The sequence below is a fragment of the Stegostoma tigrinum genome, chromosome 21, assembly GCF_030684315.1.
Source record: "Stegostoma tigrinum isolate sSteTig4 chromosome 21, sSteTig4.hap1, whole genome shotgun sequence".
NCBI classification, from domain to species: domain Eukaryota; kingdom Metazoa; phylum Chordata; class Chondrichthyes; order Orectolobiformes; family Stegostomatidae; genus Stegostoma; species Stegostoma tigrinum.
The window spans coordinates 31,182,728-31,200,926 of NC_081374.1; the positions used below are offsets into that span (position 1 = coordinate 31,182,728).

Genomic DNA, 18,199 nt, shown 5'->3' on the forward strand with positions numbered 1-18,199 from the left:
TGACATATCTGCTAAAACAAATAATCAAGTTGAATCTTTTACCTGAAATTTTCTTGAATTTATGTTCTCACACAAATATCAGCTAAACAATAGCAGGGCATTAATTTACTTTAAACTTTTACATCACATCATAATCACAGTAAAAATTGTTTATACCCGTTATTTTCCGCAGAATGCTAAATTAAAACTTTGATGTCACCCTAACATATCTTTGTATAATATATTGTTAACTTTATGAGATAGTCTAAATTAATTTATCTAAATTAATTTAGACTATCAGCTGTTATACTGGTATCAGCTGTCAACATCACTGGTTTATATGATATTCAATTTTCAAGTAAGTTTGATAATGCTTTTGCCAACATAATGTATTGAATGGTTAAATATGAAAACATTAAACTGTGGTATAATAATTTTCCCAAAATACAATTTTAATGCACCTATTACAAGTTTATCATTTGAAATGTCATTGTAGATACATAACCTGCAAGTGATAACCGACAGAGTTACTTTATGCAGAATTTCTTCTGAATATGGCATAGAACCTACTGATTCTCAAACTATTTCGCTCAGTAGAAAGACAGAAATTTATTTGCAAGAAAGATTTAACAGTTTCTGTTCTTGATGAGAAGTCATAAAGCTTAAATCTTTAACTTTATGAGTGAGTGGGATTATACCTACAAGAAAATAAGGATAATACGAGCTTTAAAGTAAGACAAAGGACAAACTGAGTTTAGAAAAGTAAGGGATCATTATAATCTAAAATATGAAGCATGCAGCTTGTGTAGTAGAAATTAGACATATAGCAAGATATACTGTCATTGTAGTGTGTGTTTTTTTTTACAATTATGGTGTTCAATTAGGCTGTAGAACTATTTACATTTAAACTTAAAAGAATCACAAAGATCATGCCTTAATAGGCTTATGTGCATTGCATTCATCTCTCCTGATATAAATCTACAATAATTGTTCTGAAAGTCCTCTAAGCAAGGATGGTTAATAGATTTATAAGACCAGTCTCACTTATATTGTGCTATCTCATCATAGTGGTATACTAGATATAAGCTTTACAATCTCTCTTCAAGGAAAGACGCTATTAAATGTTTCTTGAAGTAAAATTTCAATCATCCCATGGAGCTAAACAGTTCAGTTCATGCTCTATTTCTACACAGTAAACAGATACAGGAGTTACTCACTAAGGATTAACAATCAAATACACGTATAACCAGGAATTAAACCATACTCACAGTACTCGTAGATTTGGGAGCTGTTGGCAGAGACCCCTGGGAAGTGAGGTTATTCCAGCTTGAGTTAGGGTCCTGTCCAGAAGCAGAAAATTTATGCCATTATTTGGAGTTAGGCATGCGAGAAGTTCCTCAGTACATGACCTTTATTTTTACTGACAGAACTGACAATGTAATGGATAATTTGTGATGAATGAATGCCATCAAAAGAAAAGAGCAATAATTGCAGCAAAATAGTGCCTGCTGTTCATTCAGAATCTAAGTTTGATAAACATAATTTTGCTACCCACAGTATTTCCAGGCTAGTTGTTCCTTTAAGGTCTGGGAATTCCTTTATTTCAATTGCTCCATTTAGTGACCTGGAATTGACAGCAAAAATCCATTACTTTTGTCGTGCATTACTTATAAGAAAAAAAACTGACATAAGATGAAAGTTTGCAATTATTGCACCATAACATTTAAAACAGATAATTATACCATCCTTTTGGGGAGTTTGAATAAACTCAATTTATTTTACCAATTATAATTGCAATATAAAGATCACATAGCCAACTTGATATTCACAAAATTATTAATTATAGTTAATAACTTAATGTTTGCTGTTCATATTTCCTAATTTGGTTTTCTTTGGCTACATTCTTTTTTCACAAGTTATTTGTAGTTACAGAGTTAAAGCATGTCTTCTACACTTTTCACACCTCAATGGCACATGGCTTCCAATTCACATTTTATAGACTCTATGCTCTGTTCAGAAGCTACTAGAAGTAACTTTGCATACAACTACATGCACACAGAATTGTTATGCTTGCAACTCCATAGGAACTTGACCTTCCCAAGTACTTGAAGAAGATTCCACCTGATTTCTCAGATGAAAGCAAAATATCCCTGGCACAAACAGAGAAGAACAAGAGAATTCTCCTGTTCTAATCAATCTTTATCCCTCACGCAGCATGTTTTAAACAAATTCTGGGTCATTTATTTCATTGCAGTTTAGGGAATTTTGATATGAAGTTTTACTGTCCACTTGCTGGCAGTTGTTCCATTTTAAAAGTACTTCATTAACTAGAAAGCACATTGGGATGTCCTAACGTCTTGAAAGATGTTGTATGAATGTCTGCTCTTCCTTCCCTCTTTCTTTATGAGCCTATGCAGTGATAATTTCCATTTGTTGTCACACCGTAATGTAGTACTGTATCTGATGGCAGTATTGCACAAAAGTGACACCATTATAAGTTGAGTATAAAGTTATCTCACCATCTTAAAGTGAAAACACTTTGAAAAGATCATTGCTTTATAAACTTCCTTCAAAATAGTTCAAAAATCCAATAACCTTGACCAGTTTAAAAATCCAGGAATTTTGTTGCACATCAATATGTTATGTATAATAATAGGCATCTCTTAAATTGCTTTTGCAGATTCTAAAACTTTGATCAAAATTATGAAAACAAACTTTTGTGCACTACAAATTAAACAGAGCAAGTACCTCAAATATTCAATGCTTTAAGGTCTATTGCTACAATAATTATTGCATGCTTTATTTACTTTCTGCATGCTATTCTACATCATATATATATTTATAACCACAAGATTGTTATGTTAAGGATCTCTATACACTGAATTTGAAAAGCTCCGTGTGAATGGTTAGAAGCAAATATAATTTACATGTACTGAGACAAAGGGTGAGATTTTAACTCATTCAAAAGCCATCGACTTGCACAGAATTAAAATCAGCCCAGTGAGTCAGCTTTTTCTTCCTCTGAGTTTGTCTGCATGCAGTTCTTGGGGACTGAGAAAACTAAATTTAACATCTACGGCAAACAACTTCCAGCAGCAAACACCCCAAGGACTTAGATTTGTTACCTCCTGATTGGGAGTTAAGCTTTCAATTACATAAGCTACTGGGCCAGCTTTTTGAACTTTTGAAATTGAACACGTGGCTCAGCTCATACTTACAAGGTGTGAAGCTTTGGCAGATACTGAAATGCTGATTTCCCCACAAACTGGATTGGATTATCATAAAAATGACTAAAAAGGAAATAAATTGTTTAGATAAGTTTTTATACTACATCCATCAGTGTCAAAGCTCACATCTGCTTTACTGATGTGAAGATAGCGTAGAATCAGTTTGAGTAACAAAACGTACAAGAGTCCCCTGTAGAATTAACTCAAACCAGCCGGACAATCGACATGAACCCATATGTTTTATTGTAGCTGCTTGAACAGATGATGGGGGAAGAGTTTTCTTTAAATAATAATAACATTTGAGAATCGGTCTAGGAAACAGACTAAATGGCAACAATATGCTGGTCATTAGCAAACGATTTGTAGGTCTTTCCTGTTGCCAGAATGAAGACATATTCTTGTGAAGTCTTGAGATGTTGGGATAAAATACTTAAACAATTAAGAAAGGCAATAGTTAAAGACTTAACTAAAGGCAATAATTAAAGAGTTAACTAAGAAAGACATTTGGTCCACCTTGAATTACTGTACACTTAATATGTAGTTTTATTAATAAGTTGAATTATTTATATTAAATAACTAAGCAAATAGCATTGCTGAACTCGCATATTCATTTAATTGTTACATTCTGCAAAGAAAAATAAATAAAAGATATTTTTTGGAAGTGTGTGATTAAATCCACACCTGCACTTTTATTATTGCATTTATAAATACGTTAATTGTTATTCAAGATACTTATCTCTTCTGTAAGTAGCAGCTTTTAAGATCCAAAATCATTTTTAAACAGTCGAAATTAAACATATTATCCAATTAAATTACTTTGTGGAACTAAGGTGTACTTTTAGATATTTATATATGTATGAAAAGAAATAGAAAGGAGGAGGGTTATTTTCTGCTGATAGGCACAGTTCACACTCTGACAAGCCTCTCAACTCCAGATCAGGTCACATGCTGCTCTAAATTTGTAAAATCCATTCAAAACAAATGCAACTATTCGAGACATAGTTAGTTTTCAACATCAGTGAATTGGGCAGGTCACTCTGGAAGCATACTAACACAAATACTAGTTTCCACTGGAGCAGAAAAGTTGATTTTACTTTGATTTTATCAGTCTGCTCACCCTTCCTTGTATACTAAAGGAAATTTTAAAAAATTCTTTTGTGGACTAAAGCTATTTTTTTGGTACCTAATTCAAACCAGTTTTTCAGATATGGATGTTAACAGCAAGCATTAACAAGATTGTTTTTTTGACAATAATTATCAGTTAAATCAAATCCTCTCCTGAAGATTATCCTCAACCACTTTTACTCCTCATCAGACCAGTGATCCTAAATGGTAGCATGTCAACTTTTCACCTTCCTCGTCTGGATATACATGTAGCATCCTCTGAGCAATGCCCCAGATGAATTCCAGCTCATAAGTGCGGTGTAGATTTTGCCTATTCACTGAGTTAATATATTGAAACTTTGAATTGAAAGGAAGTGTAGGTATATTTCATGATTTCAATTTTCCCAAGGGATACATTGGAAAGGTAATACTTGACTTCCTAGCAAATTTTCAGAGTGCTACAATTTTTCATAAACAGTAACAATCAAAGCTAAATTACAGCCTTGTCATGAGATAAACCAAACATAGACACACTGAAACAGAGATAAGTAACAATGGATATACAAGATGACAGCAATTAACCTTACATTGTCTGAAGAAGGGGGTTTCCAACAAAAGCCTTTTCTGGAATTGCTTTGATATTGTTGTTATGGAAACCCCTACAACACACATCAAAAATCATCCAATTAGTTAAAACAGTCAAGTTCAACGTGAAAGTTATTACATCACAATGTAACTGTTGTTTTCTCTTTAAAAGAAAAGCTTTACTTTTTTGACACATTTTCAGTATTTGCAACCATTTTTCAAGAATCCAAATCATTTCCTATAAAGAGAAACTTGGATTTAATATGTTTCAAATCACAGTACATACAATTAATTACTTTGGAATGAAGTGACTGTTGTTGTTTACAGCAAGACCTCACAAACAGCCATAACATGATTTATCAATTAACCTCTTTTTGGTGGGATTGGTTGTAGGAGGAATTTTGGACTGGGTATCAAAAAAACTTGTGACTCTTTGAATCATGCCTTTGTAAAGTTAACCACCCTGAACCACTGGAATAGGGAGGCAGACCTTTTTTATGCCTGTTCTCAATGATGGCACTCTCAATAACCCAAAACTCCCCCAGGGCTGCCTAATACAGTCTGGTGCCAAGATTGAACCCACAGACTTTTTACTCTAGAAAATTGTTACCAAGCTGTTAATTGCTTACGTCAGTGATGGATTTTGTAGAAAAATTGTTGATTTTTATTAGTACATATTCTCTAAAAAATGCAGTGTTAAAGCTATCTGCCTTCAATATACAAGTTGATTATTTATAATGGATTAGAACTTAAGTTAATACATGTTACCTATTGAGGGAATCTTCCTTTTTGGACCATTGTACATGTTTTCAAACATTCATTTAAATTAGGATTTGAGAAAAAGAGAGATGGAAAAACAGACACTTCTGGCTAAATAACTGAATATTGTTTAGTGTTGTGAAGCAAGTTTTGAAATACTATCATGTTATCTTGCTCTCCTTCCCATGGCTCCAACCAAATCCTATTGTGATTTAAGATTAGCTTACAAATGCCATCCTTAACCTCTCTGAGGCAACAGTCTCAAAATCATTTACGTGTTTTCAGTCACTTTATATAGTGCATAATCACTGTGTTTGGAATTTGAATTTGAATACTTCCAAAACACTTTGGAGAACGTACATGCTCCCTTGCTGTTTTCAGGAATATTACACAGACCGGGTGCATATTATTTTCCATGGTACAATTACTGATGGTTTTCACAATTATTTCTATATATAACTGCTTTCTTTATCATTAATAAGGTGATACTCACAGCTCTTGAAGCTTGCTTAGAGTTCTGATAGCTACAGGAAATTCAGCCAGGTCATTATAATTCAAGTCTCTGGTAAAATAAACAAAAATAGAACATTATTGATTATACTTTGTTAGGTGTCATCATTGCATTTTGTGAATATTTTTGAACTGACATATCAGAACAGCTGTGATGTCTACTTTTGAATAATGCACTGCCAATTCAGTATTGTAGCATGTCTTATTATTTTGCAAAAGACCTCACAAGTGTAGCATGATGTTAAACCAGGTGATATGCATTGTAATGCCTAAAATCTTGAGTAATCTCATTGTTTCAATTAATTTAATCAATACTTTTGTGGAATATAAATGTCCGCAGACAATACATTATTGTCAACACTCAATATTAAAACATCACCTTTTCTATCCCAAGGTTGTGAAACTCAAGATTTCCTTTGCTATAATATCATTTTGAAAACAAATTTAAAGTTGATATCATATGATGAAATATTTCTAAGCCTTTTGTATAAAAATTTTCCTTGTACCATTTTAACAAAAGTATCAAAGTGTTTAAAGTAAATGAACAGAGTTAAAATAATGAAAAATATAGGATTTGTATATACATTGTTAGTAATATCAGATAACACAGTTTTATCCTTTTTAAGTAGACCTTGACTCAGTAATTATCAAATGTAAATGGGGAATGATTATAGACTGGAACTGAAGTTCTTTTTGTGTTGAACTGTATCTGCCCCAGAGAACTGACAGAAACTTTTCCACATGGAGTTTTAAAAGATAATTTTATTTTGCAGAAACCTGTCAGTAGTTACCAGTTTGCAACTAAACAGTACAACAAAGACATGAAATGATGCTTATAGAGAAAGAAAACTTTAGAGATTTAATGTACTACTACTACAAATTTTATTGGAATAAAGTCCTAATCAATAAACCATTAGTTTACTAGAAGTTTGCAAGACTTTTGTTAGATCAATATTTCTACAAGCACTTGAGAAATAGCAATTAATAAAACTGTACAACTGTTTAAATGCATTTATCTATAATTTTCCATTCTCGTCCCACTCTCCAATGCTCCCCTTCTTCACCACCTCTTATCTTCCCCTCATATCATGAAGTCACCAACTTATGCAAGCACATCATTGATTGAATGTCCTGTATTCCCCAGTTTCTCATCTCAATATCTATTTATGCTGTGCACGTTTTGGCACTAAGCCCCAATCTTTATGGGGGCTGGGGAGTAATTGGAGAGACTGAACCAGCCAAAGACCCTGGCAAAGCCTCATTAAAATACTGCTGGGCTGACTCTTGCTGGCAACCTGTGACAGTCAAAAGAGCATGAACATTGCATCCTATTCAATGGGAGAAGGCCGAGGGGAGGCTATTGATTGTGCTATGGTGGGGGACAGTAGATCAGAGCTGGCAAGCTAAACGTTGATGCAGGTTATACATTAGGATTGAAAGAGAACAAAATTCTCTGAAGTTAGGGGTGAGGTAGGAGTAATCTTGCTTAAAATCAAAGCCTGAGCACCATGAATTATTTCACTTGAGCTCAGTCATGTTCTGCTCACTATTTGCACAAGGTTGCAGTGTTAGGAAATCAAGAAAGAATTTTGGGGAGCAATTTTCTGACTTTTTTTAAAGCAAGTGTGGAGGTAAGCATGTTAGGTGTCAATGAAGTTGCCATCCCCATTGACGAGAATGTCCAAGCTATTGTATCCCAACCACCTCATTGAGAGCTGGCAGGTGATCTTGGCTGGGTTTCTTGGTGAGGCAGCAGCCTGGACAATGGCATTCTGGGCCATCAGAAGCTGCTGGCCAATCAAAGGCCGGCAGCTTCTGGATCATAAAGATTGGTGATCGAGGCCTACTGTTTAGGGGATCCAGTGATGAGAAGAAAAGAAACATTTACACTCTCATCGTGGGGTGTTTGTCTCATAGAGAGGTGGCTGGGGAATTGAAGACAAGTGCAGGAGGATGGTTTTATGAGACCTTTGGAAGAAAACCTCACTCTCCAAGTCTCATTTTGAACAAGACATATATCATCTAAACCATGAAGGAGGAAACATAATTTGGGAAATCTCTTTAGGCATGTCCTGATAATGTAGGTTATGCAACTGCAATGATAGTTCCACAATTTTCCTTGTTGTATTGCCAATGCTTGTGGGTTACTTATGAGCCCTCTCTCCAGTGTGTTGAAGTTTTCAAATGTATTTCAGATTCATTACATTAGTTCTCACACTAATTTACTCAGCAATCCTGCCGCCACCACTTTCTCAGGCAGAGAATTACAAAGCTGCACAACTCCCAGGCAGCAAGAAAATCTTCAGCCTACCCTGAAATTGTGAGGCCGAATTTAGAAGCAGTGCTTTCTCATTCTAGGCTCACTCACAAGAAGAAACATCCTTTCAGGGTGGCACGGTGGCTCAGTGGTTAGCACTGCAGCCTCACAGCGCCAGGGACCTGGGTTCGATTTCAGCCTCGGGTGACTGCCTGTGTGGAGTTTGCACATTCTCCCTGTGTCTGTGCAGGTTTCCTCAGGGTGCTCCGGTTTCCTGCCAGAGTCCAAAGATGTGCAGGCCTGGTGGATCAGCATTACTAAATTGCCTGTAGTGTACAGGGATATGTGGGTATAGGGGGATGGGTCTGAGTGGGATGCTCTAAAGGGCGGTGTGGACTTGTTGGGCCGAAGGGCCTGTTTCCACACTGTAGGGAATCTAATCTAATCTACATATACCCTGTCAAATCTATCCAGGATCTTAAACAGTTTCATGATCTACCCTCTCCTTTCTAAATTCCAGAGGAAGTGAATTCAGTCTCTCCTCATAAGACAATCCATTCATTCTAGATCACAATCTTGTAAACCTTCTTTAAATTGCCTTCAATGCATTTAGATCCTTCCTTTAAAAGGAGACCAAAACTGCACAAAGCATTCCAACTGTGGTCTTACCAGTGCCCTGTATAACTTGATTGATGTTTTAAAATGTCTAGCTAGCTTTCTCTCACTCTCTAATTTGTTCCTTCTGTACGACCTATTTGTCATTCTCTGGCCAATCGTCTGAGCTGCCACTCACCATTGCACACCTCTCCTCCTCCTTTCAATTGACTGTAAAATTCAATAACATTGATGTTGCTGGTACCTAGGGTGTCTTTTTTAAAATGAGGCATTAATTAGTCCTGTCAGATTACACAATATCAAATCTGATATAGCCTGCTCTCAGGTCAAATCCAAAACTTGCTCAAAGAAAATACTTCAAATGCATTCTAGGAACTCTTCATCCAAGCTGTTTTTGCCAATCTGTCTATGATTATAGCCATGCCTTTATCATAAGCACCCAATATTTGTTGGTAGACCTGGATGTTTCCCCCTTGATGTTCAGTACAATCTTCAATTGCAGGCTCTTAATAGCTACTACTATTGATCTAACAGCTTATAATTGCTTGTACCAAATCTCACAGGATGTGCTGCAAAGAGTTAGCATGGGAAACGATAAGTATGTTGAACAGGATATGTGATAAGATATTTGCTTAGTTAATCAACGTTCTGTAATGGTAGAGTATCCAGCAACTGAGTACTACTTTCTTCTCAATTTGCTTTATATAATACAATACCTTCCTTGCTGCAAATTTTCTAAAGGCATTTTTTTTGCATGAGAACACAAACTAGGGATAAAACTGATTGTGAGAGAAACCAGAGTTAACATTTCGAGTTTCGTGACCCTTCTTGAGAATCTAGCATCCGCAGTTCTTTCAGTTTTTGCCTACAAAGGAAATCCACCCAGCCCTTAAAGGTATCAGTATAGAGTGGGATTGCTAGATATCAGATGGGAGGCCTTATTACATCCACCTGCTGCATTGAGTTGCAAATTAGAAGTGGGTTTAAATAGCTGTTTGGCTTAATAGAACCTCAATATCACTGAAATAAAGACACATTTGTCAAAACATTTTGCCCTGATTAGGACAATATGCAAGAATGTCAATTTAAGTGGAAATTTGACATTTATACTGCATGAGAGGCAGTGCAGATTGATTGGCCCGTATAAAACATTAGACAAAAAACTCTGGAAAAATGTATTGTTTTCAGCAGTAGTGGATTTCCACTCCAAGCTACATTTGCTAAAAGTCTATTATATTTGTTTGGAATTCTCTGCCCTAGAGGGCTATTGCAGTTCAGTCCTTGAGTTTATTCAAGATTGAGATTGATAGACTTTGACATATTAAAACTTCCATCAAAGAATATGACAATCATGCAGGAAAATTGTATTTTTGTAGTTCATTCAAGATCTTGTCAACTGATGGAGTGGACTAGAGAGACTAAATGGCCTCGTCCAGCTTCTATTTCTTATATTCTTACATGATTTTGCATGCTTATGCTGCTGATGTATTTAGTATTCAATCTACAGTGCCCATAATTACACCCACCTTCCTTGTGTTTTTCTCCCGAAGTTTTGACTCCTGCTTTGATGCATTTACATGATGAAACATGGCACCACTGCAAACATTTCATTATCAGTCAGAAAATGCCTCACTCTCAAGTGCAATTTGATTCTGATGACAGCAAAGTGTATGTTTTTAATAAAGTGCCTCAAGTTACACATACTTTCCCTGGACTATCAAATTTAACAATTAAGTAGCCTTTTGGGCTATCAAAAAAAAGACAAAAGTGGACTCTACCCTCAGGCTATGCATATTGACATTTATGTACAATAGCTTTACATGGGTAGCTTTCTCTTTGGGTAAAAACTTTGCCAGAACAATTTACATCTGTGGGTAAATTATCTGAGGTTTACAATAGTGAGAGTGTTGGTGCAAGCACTATACAGGTCCATTGTTTTCAATGAATCCATTACTTCATTGTTTTAAATCCTGTTCATTCAGAGGTGTAATTGTTGGCCATAATCACAGAAACATCAAAGCTTTTATTTAAAAATCAGTACTCTATTTTTTTATCTCTTATAGTCACTGCTGTATTTGCCATAGATAGAGTCGTACACAATGGACAACAGATGCTTTTAATAACATTTTGTAATGCTTGCCAAAGTCACTATTAGTATGACAATCCTATTGCGACAGAAGTGAGTCATAGTTGAAAATTAGTGCCAGTTACTTTGAATTCTTTATTGTATACATTTAGTAACTCTGGTCATGCAAAGTCTAAGGTTTGATTTATGCCTGCATTTATACAGCCATGTACAATATTACAATGTATCGCTTGGTGTTCTTTAAAAGCACGGTTAACCCTTATATAATTTAACTCCACAGAAATATCAGTCTGTAAAAGATAACAGACAAATCAAATGGTGAATTGTTATTGATTTGATTGTTACTTCACACTATTTACAGGCTTATGTGTACATTTAAGCCAATAGGATGATAGACTAGCCTATCAAGAGGAGAGTACTTTTCTTTCGGAGCACCGCTTAATACCACAGAAATCTCTGCTTGCTGAGAGCCCTCTGTTCTTCCATCCTAGATGATTACCTGACTTCTCCCCCTTCTAAATTCTTCACTTCTGCTTCAGTCTTCTTTCAGAGCTCCCAGATTGTGTCTCACTTATCACCACAATAGATACTTTTTCTTCTCCACCAACATGCCCTGCAGTTAAACAAGATCTAACCATAAAAATGACTTGAGGCTCTTGATGAGATCACAGAGCACCCATGTAATCAGAACTATCCACCAATGCCCAGATTCAAAATTGGCATGGAATTGTCCAAAAGGCTTGTTATTAACATTGTCTTTTAAAATTATTTTCCCTCACAATTCTAACCTGCTGGTACATGAACACTGGAATTTTCCAAAATGTCACGAATGTAGTCACTTAAGAGTCTGGATAATTAATATTTGCAGTCTATTTTGCTGAAGGTGAATTTTACTGTTCAGTGTTATTTTCATATCAACCATCGTAACAATGTCACACTTTTCAGAATAGATCATGTGATAGTGATGTGAAGGCAGAAATTTCGATTTGTTCCTGAACCCTCCCAAGGATGCAGTGGAAAATTTAGCAAAGAGGGGAAACCATACCCATTCGCCACAAGCACCACCAGCATCTTCAACCCGTGGCAGCAGCGTGAGGTTCTTAAATGAAGTTCTTAATTGAATAAAAGAGCCTTAATTGACCTAGAGATATGAAGCTCAAGAACAATATCCTCTATCTCAGTTTTAAATAGGATGGGGTATGAACATAATAGACCCTCCATCTTGTGATAATAGAACACAGAACATAACAGCACAGTACAGGCCCTTCGGCCCTCGATGTTGTGCCGACCTGTCATACTGATTTCAAGCCCATCTAACCAACACTATTCCATGTACGTCCAAATGCTTATCCAATGACAACTTCAATGTACCTAAAGCTGTTGAATCTACTACCGTTGCAGGCAAAGCGTTCCATTCCCTTCCTGCTCTCTGAGTAAAGAAACTACCTCTGACATCTGTCCTGTATTTTTCACCCCTCAATTTAAAGCTATGCCCCCTCGTGCTCACCGTCACTATCCCAGGAAAAGGCTTTCCCGATCCACCCTATCTAATCCTCTGATTATTTTAGATGTTTCAATTAAGTCACCTCTCAACCTTCTTCTCTCTAATGAAAACTGCCTCAAGTCCCTCAGCCTTTCCTCGTAAGACCTTCGCTCCATACCAGGCAACATCCTAGTAAATCTCCTCTGCACCCTTTCCAAAGCTTCCACATCCTTCTTATAATGCGGTGACCAGAACTGGATGCAATACTCCAAATGCGGCTGCAGCAGAGCTTTTACAGCTACACCATAACCTCTTGGTTCCAGAATTCGATCCCTCTATTAATAAAAGCTAAAACACTGTATGCCTTCTTAACAGCCCTCTCAACCTGGGTGGCAACTTTCAAGGATCTGTGTACATGGTACAATTTTATTTCATTTCATTCATCTAATATTTGATATTATAGCAGCACTAAGTAGAGCTTAAGACTAAAAATGGCAGGAGATCCCAGACCCGTGTTATGCTGCTCTTGCTCAATGTGGGAGCTCAGGGACGTGTCTGATGTCCGTGACTCCTTCACGGGCAGGAAGTGTGTCCAGCTGCAGCTCTCGTTAGACCGCATGATGGCTCTGGAGCTGTGGATGGACTCACTTTGGAGCATCCGCAATAGTACATTCAGCAAATTGGTCATATCGCTAATGAGGATAGCTGAGGGAGAAAGGGAATGGGAGTATGTCCAATTAAATGATGCCCATCCATCTCCCAGCCTGTTCCCAGATGTGGGTAGGTGTATCAAATTCCAAATGTTGTTCTAGAGGAAAACACATTGCAAAGACTTAGTTGCAGCCTGGAGAGGTCTTTTAACATAATGTGTAGAATTGTACAAGAAAGGTTTCAATCTTCTGTGGCACATGTGCCAGCATACTTCAGTGCCAGTTGAAATTATTAGGAAACATTAAGCACAGCAGCTTCTAATATTATTGTCTCCAGGCCAGCGCTTTAAAACCACACTTAACTGGTGTCTATCGGACCGATATGTTAAAATCAATCTGCTAATTTTATTAGGGAATCTAACTAGTTTAGTAAGTTAGCGGTGTGAGTTGACATGCAAGTGTAACACAAGGTGAAAACACTATTATACAATAGGCTAGTCATAGAGAGGAAGGCAAACAATATTTCATGGCCTCTTCGGATTGACCCAGGCATTTAAAGTTTTGTGAGGGGCCAAGTTGCAAGTTTCTATAAATTGCAGCAAGGATCACATGTACCTCAACCAATACCAGAACATATCAATAAATGTGAAACAATTGTGAAATCAAACTAAATTACTCATTGCCAACATGCTTTTTGAAATATTCAGCTAGTAGGTGAAGGGTTTGTCCTTCATTTATTGGGCTCTGACTGTTGTGCACTATTACTGTGCTAATGTAATTGCTTTGACCACAAATTGATGCAAAACTTGAGACTTCAAGAAATTCTTAAGCTGGGAAATGTGAGATTCCTTCTCACAGAATTCATATGACACCACCTAGACTTCAAACTAAATAGAACATAGAACATAGAACATTACAGCACAGTACAGGCCCTTCGGCACTCGATGTTGTGCCGACCTGTCATACCGATCTCAAGCCCATCTAACCTACACTATTCCATATACGTCCATATGCTTATCCAATGACGACTTAAATGTATCTAAAGTTGGCGAATCTACTACCGTTGCAGGCAAAGCATTCCATTCCCTTACTACTCTCTGAGTAAAGAAACTACCTCTGACATCTGTACTATATATTTCACCCCTCAATTTAAAGCTATGCCCCCTCGTGCTCGCCGTCACCATCCTAGGAAAAAGGCGCTCCCTATCCACCCTATCTAACCCTCTGATTATTTTATATGTTTCAATTAAGTCACTTCTCAACCTTCATCTCTCTAATGAAAACAGCCTCAAGTCCCTCAGCCTTTCCTCGTAAGACCTTCCCTCCATACCAGGCAACATCCTAGTAAATCTCCTCTGCACCCTTTCCAAAGCTTCCACATCCTTCTTATAATGCGGTGACCAGAACTGTACACAATACTCCAAGTGCGGCCGCACCAGAGTTTTGTACAGCTTCACCATAACCTCTTGGTTCCGGAACTCGATCCCTCTAATAATAAAAGCTAAAACACTGTACGGCTTCTTAACAGTCCTTTCAACCTGGGTGGCAACTTTCAAGGATCTGTGTACGTGGACACCGAGATCTCTCTGCTCATCTACACTGCTAAGAATCTTACCATTAGCCCTGTACTTTGCCTTCCAGTTGCTCCTGCCAAAGTGCATCACCTCACACTTGTCTGCATTAAACTCCATTTGCCACCTCTCAGCCCAGCTCTGCAGCTTATCTATGTCTCTCTGCAACCTACAGTATCCTTTGTCACTATCCACAACTCCACCGACCTTAGTGTCATCTGCAAATTTACTAACCCATCCTTCTATGCCCTCATCCAGGTCATTCATAAAAATGACAAACAGCAGTGGACCCAACACTGACCCTTGCGGTATACCACTAGTAACTGGTCTCCAGGATGAACATTTCCCATCAACTATCAGCCTCTGTCTTCTTTCAGCAAGCCAATTTCCGAACCAAACTGCTATATCTCCCACAATTCCATTCCTCCGCATTTTGTACAATAGCCTATTGTGGGGAACCTTATCAAACGCCTTGCTGAAATCCATATACACCACATCAACTGGTTTACTCTCATCTACCTGTTTGGTCACCTTCTCAAAGAACTCAATAAGTTTTGTGAGGCATGACCTTCCCTTCACAAGACCGTGCTGACTATCCCTAATCAATTTATCCTTTTCTAGATGATTATAAATCCTATCCCTTATAACCGTTTCCAACACTTTACCAACAACTGAGGTAAGGCTCACTGGTCTACCAGGGTTGTCTCTACTCCCCTTCTTGAACAGGGGAACCACGTTTGCTATCCTCCAGTCGTCTGGCACTATTCCTGTAGACAGCGACGAGTTAAAGATCAATGCCAAAGGCTCCGCAATCTCCTCTCTGGCTTCCCAGAGGATCCGAGAATAAATCCCAACCGGCCCAGGGGACTTATCTATCTTCACCTTCTGAAGGATTTCTAATATCTCTTCTGTGTGAACCTCAATCCCACCTAGTCTAGTAGCCTGTATCTCAGTATTCTCCTCGACAACATTGTCATCTTCTAGAGTGAATACTGTTGAAAAATATTCATTTAGCGCTTCCCCTATCTCATCTGACTCCACACACAACTTACCACTGCTATCCTTGATTGGGCCTAATCTTACTTTCGTCATTCTTTTATTCCTTAAATACCTATAGAAAGCCTTGGGGTTTACCCTAATCCTATCCGCCAACAACTTCTCATGTACAGGTCATGTCTTAAAAATGCCTCAATGATATAGTGGATGTCTTCAAAACATTTCAAAAATGTTTTAGACAGATGTAAAACCAGGATGCGACCTCACAAGCTGCAGTTCTTTAAAACTGCCACCATGTCGAGCTCTACAAATGCAGTCGAGGGCACGAACATTTTCTTATTTCATGACAGAGTTCAGCTACCCATACTAAGTTGTTCCAATGTGATAACTGAGACATTTTCAGAAAGTATTTCATTCTTAAGAGCAGTTGTGTCTGCTAGCTTTACTGGAACAGATTAAGACCTGTGTAATAATAGCAGCCTTTAATAGACTGGAGTTTTTGATGACAGAATCATTATTTAGCCGGCATTGAGGGGACCAAGCATTGAGGAATTTTTGTAATTACCCTCACCAAATCTCACAATCACCCAAATGCTTAATACCTAAAGGGCTTTCAGTCGCTGATGCTCCCCTTGCAGTCATGATTATTCTTTGTTTTTTCCCTTTAATCAACAAATAAGTGCTCCTGTAGTTTGTTTCCATGTTTTAACTTTATAACAGTATTTTAATCAAGTGTGCTGGGAAATGTTGTCAGTTGCTTTTAATTATAAATGATTATGAATTATGGTGACAGAATCCTACTTTGCTTCTCAACAAAAAGCAGCGAGTTTGCTTTCTCACTTAACTGCTTATATATATTTTTCAAAACTAATGCTTCTTTCCACAAGGTGTGAAATAAACATGCTGCAGCCCTGCTTTTCTGTTGGTACAAACATTCAATGTATTTACACAAAATTCATCTACCCAGTCTATCACAAAATGTTTAGAGCACTGGTTATATCTGAAATGTTACAATTCATCTTTCATTCTCCTCTAAGTAATTTTCCACATATTTGGGCTAACTATCCATTGTAAGTGTTGGCACATCGACAGCTGAAACGCATCCACATACCTTTGATCAACATGAAGAAAAAGGGCAAGCCATTAAAAATATAGTAATTTATCATTTGCTTTTTTTTTGTTTTTGACGTTATTATGCTAAAAGTCGTGCCAGATCTAGTACATAACATCAATGGATTTTTTTAAAATTTAATTTTGGATTAAGAAAGGCAACAGTGAAAGATCTAAAATCACGTGGGGATTCTGGTAAAAGAATCGTTCGGAATTTGACATGTTCTAAGGTCTGTAAACCATCAAATAAATACTTGATTTATTTAATATAGGAAAAGCAGGCTTAGATCACTGGTTGAAAACATTGCTCGCTTTGCCTAAAAGATTCTGACTTATTAATTTTGCAAAGATAAATTTCTAAGTGAAGGGGTAATTACTTTGACTGCATTTTCAGCAGGGAACCTTGTCATCTAGAAACTGGAAGCTTTGGCTTGATTTTTCCCCGTTTAATTGAAATGTTGGAGGGGGCAGGGTTGGGAAGTGGGGGCGAGGGGAAGGAGGATTGGGGTCCATCACCATTGGCCATCCCCTTTATGAGTAGAGTTTGTACCATTTAAGTTATATGAGATGAGCTTGTTAGTATGGGTACTCCTTAAGTGGGCGTGGCCACAGGGCACTTGAATTGTACGGTCTTCCCACACACATATGCAGACATCCCCCCCGCCCACTACATCCCAAAACCAGTCCAACCTGTCTCTGCCTCCCTAACCGGTTCTTCCTCTCACCCATCCCTTCCTCCCACCCCAAGCCGCACCCCCAGCTACCTACTAACCTCATCCCACCTCCTTGACCTGTCCGTCTTCCCTGGACTGACCTATCCCCTCCCTACCTCCCCACCTATACTCTCTCCACCTATCTTCTTTACTCTCCATCTTCGGTCCGCCTCCCCCTCTCTCCCTATTTATTCCAGTTCCCTCCCCCCAACCCCCTCTCTGATGAAGGGTCTAGGCCCGAAACGTCAGCTTTTGTGCTCCTGAGATGCTGCTTGGCCTGCTGTGTTCATCCAGCCTCACATTTTATTATTATGCAGAGAAGCTGCCTAGTTTACTCTCTGTCCATCCCACAAGGTATACGGTTCCCACATTGCTGGTATAATACCAGTGGTTGATGGAGTCCTTAAGGGATCATTAATTGGCCATTTAAAGGGTTCATTTGGCCCCTGGGTAGTTAGGTCATTTTAACTTAATTTTGGGGAATGACAGGCAGTCTGAAACTGACCTTCCTTCCTGATTCTAGACATAGCACAGCTCTCAGCCCACGTCCTGGG

At 37.7% G+C, this 18,199-nt stretch overlaps 1 protein-coding gene across 2 annotated transcripts in view; it reads right to left on the bottom strand.

Annotated features, from left to right (window-relative positions):
• The window catches only part of LOC125462823 (leucine-rich repeat-containing G-protein coupled receptor 6), a 248,235-nt gene that overhangs the window by 29,429 nt on the left and 200,607 nt on the right, over positions 1-18,199 (bottom strand). For both annotated transcript variants that reach the window (XM_048553238.1, XM_059653420.1), the window contains exons 7-11: positions 6,148-6,216; positions 4,898-4,969; positions 3,198-3,269; positions 1,535-1,603; positions 1,248-1,319 (exon numbers count right to left, since the gene is read on the bottom strand). In XM_048553238.1, the coding sequence (XP_048409195.1) occupies positions 1,248-1,319; positions 1,535-1,603; positions 3,198-3,269; positions 4,898-4,969; positions 6,148-6,216 (354 nt within the window). The remainder of the gene's footprint in view (positions 1-1,247; positions 1,320-1,534; positions 1,604-3,197; positions 3,270-4,897; positions 4,970-6,147; positions 6,217-18,199) is intronic.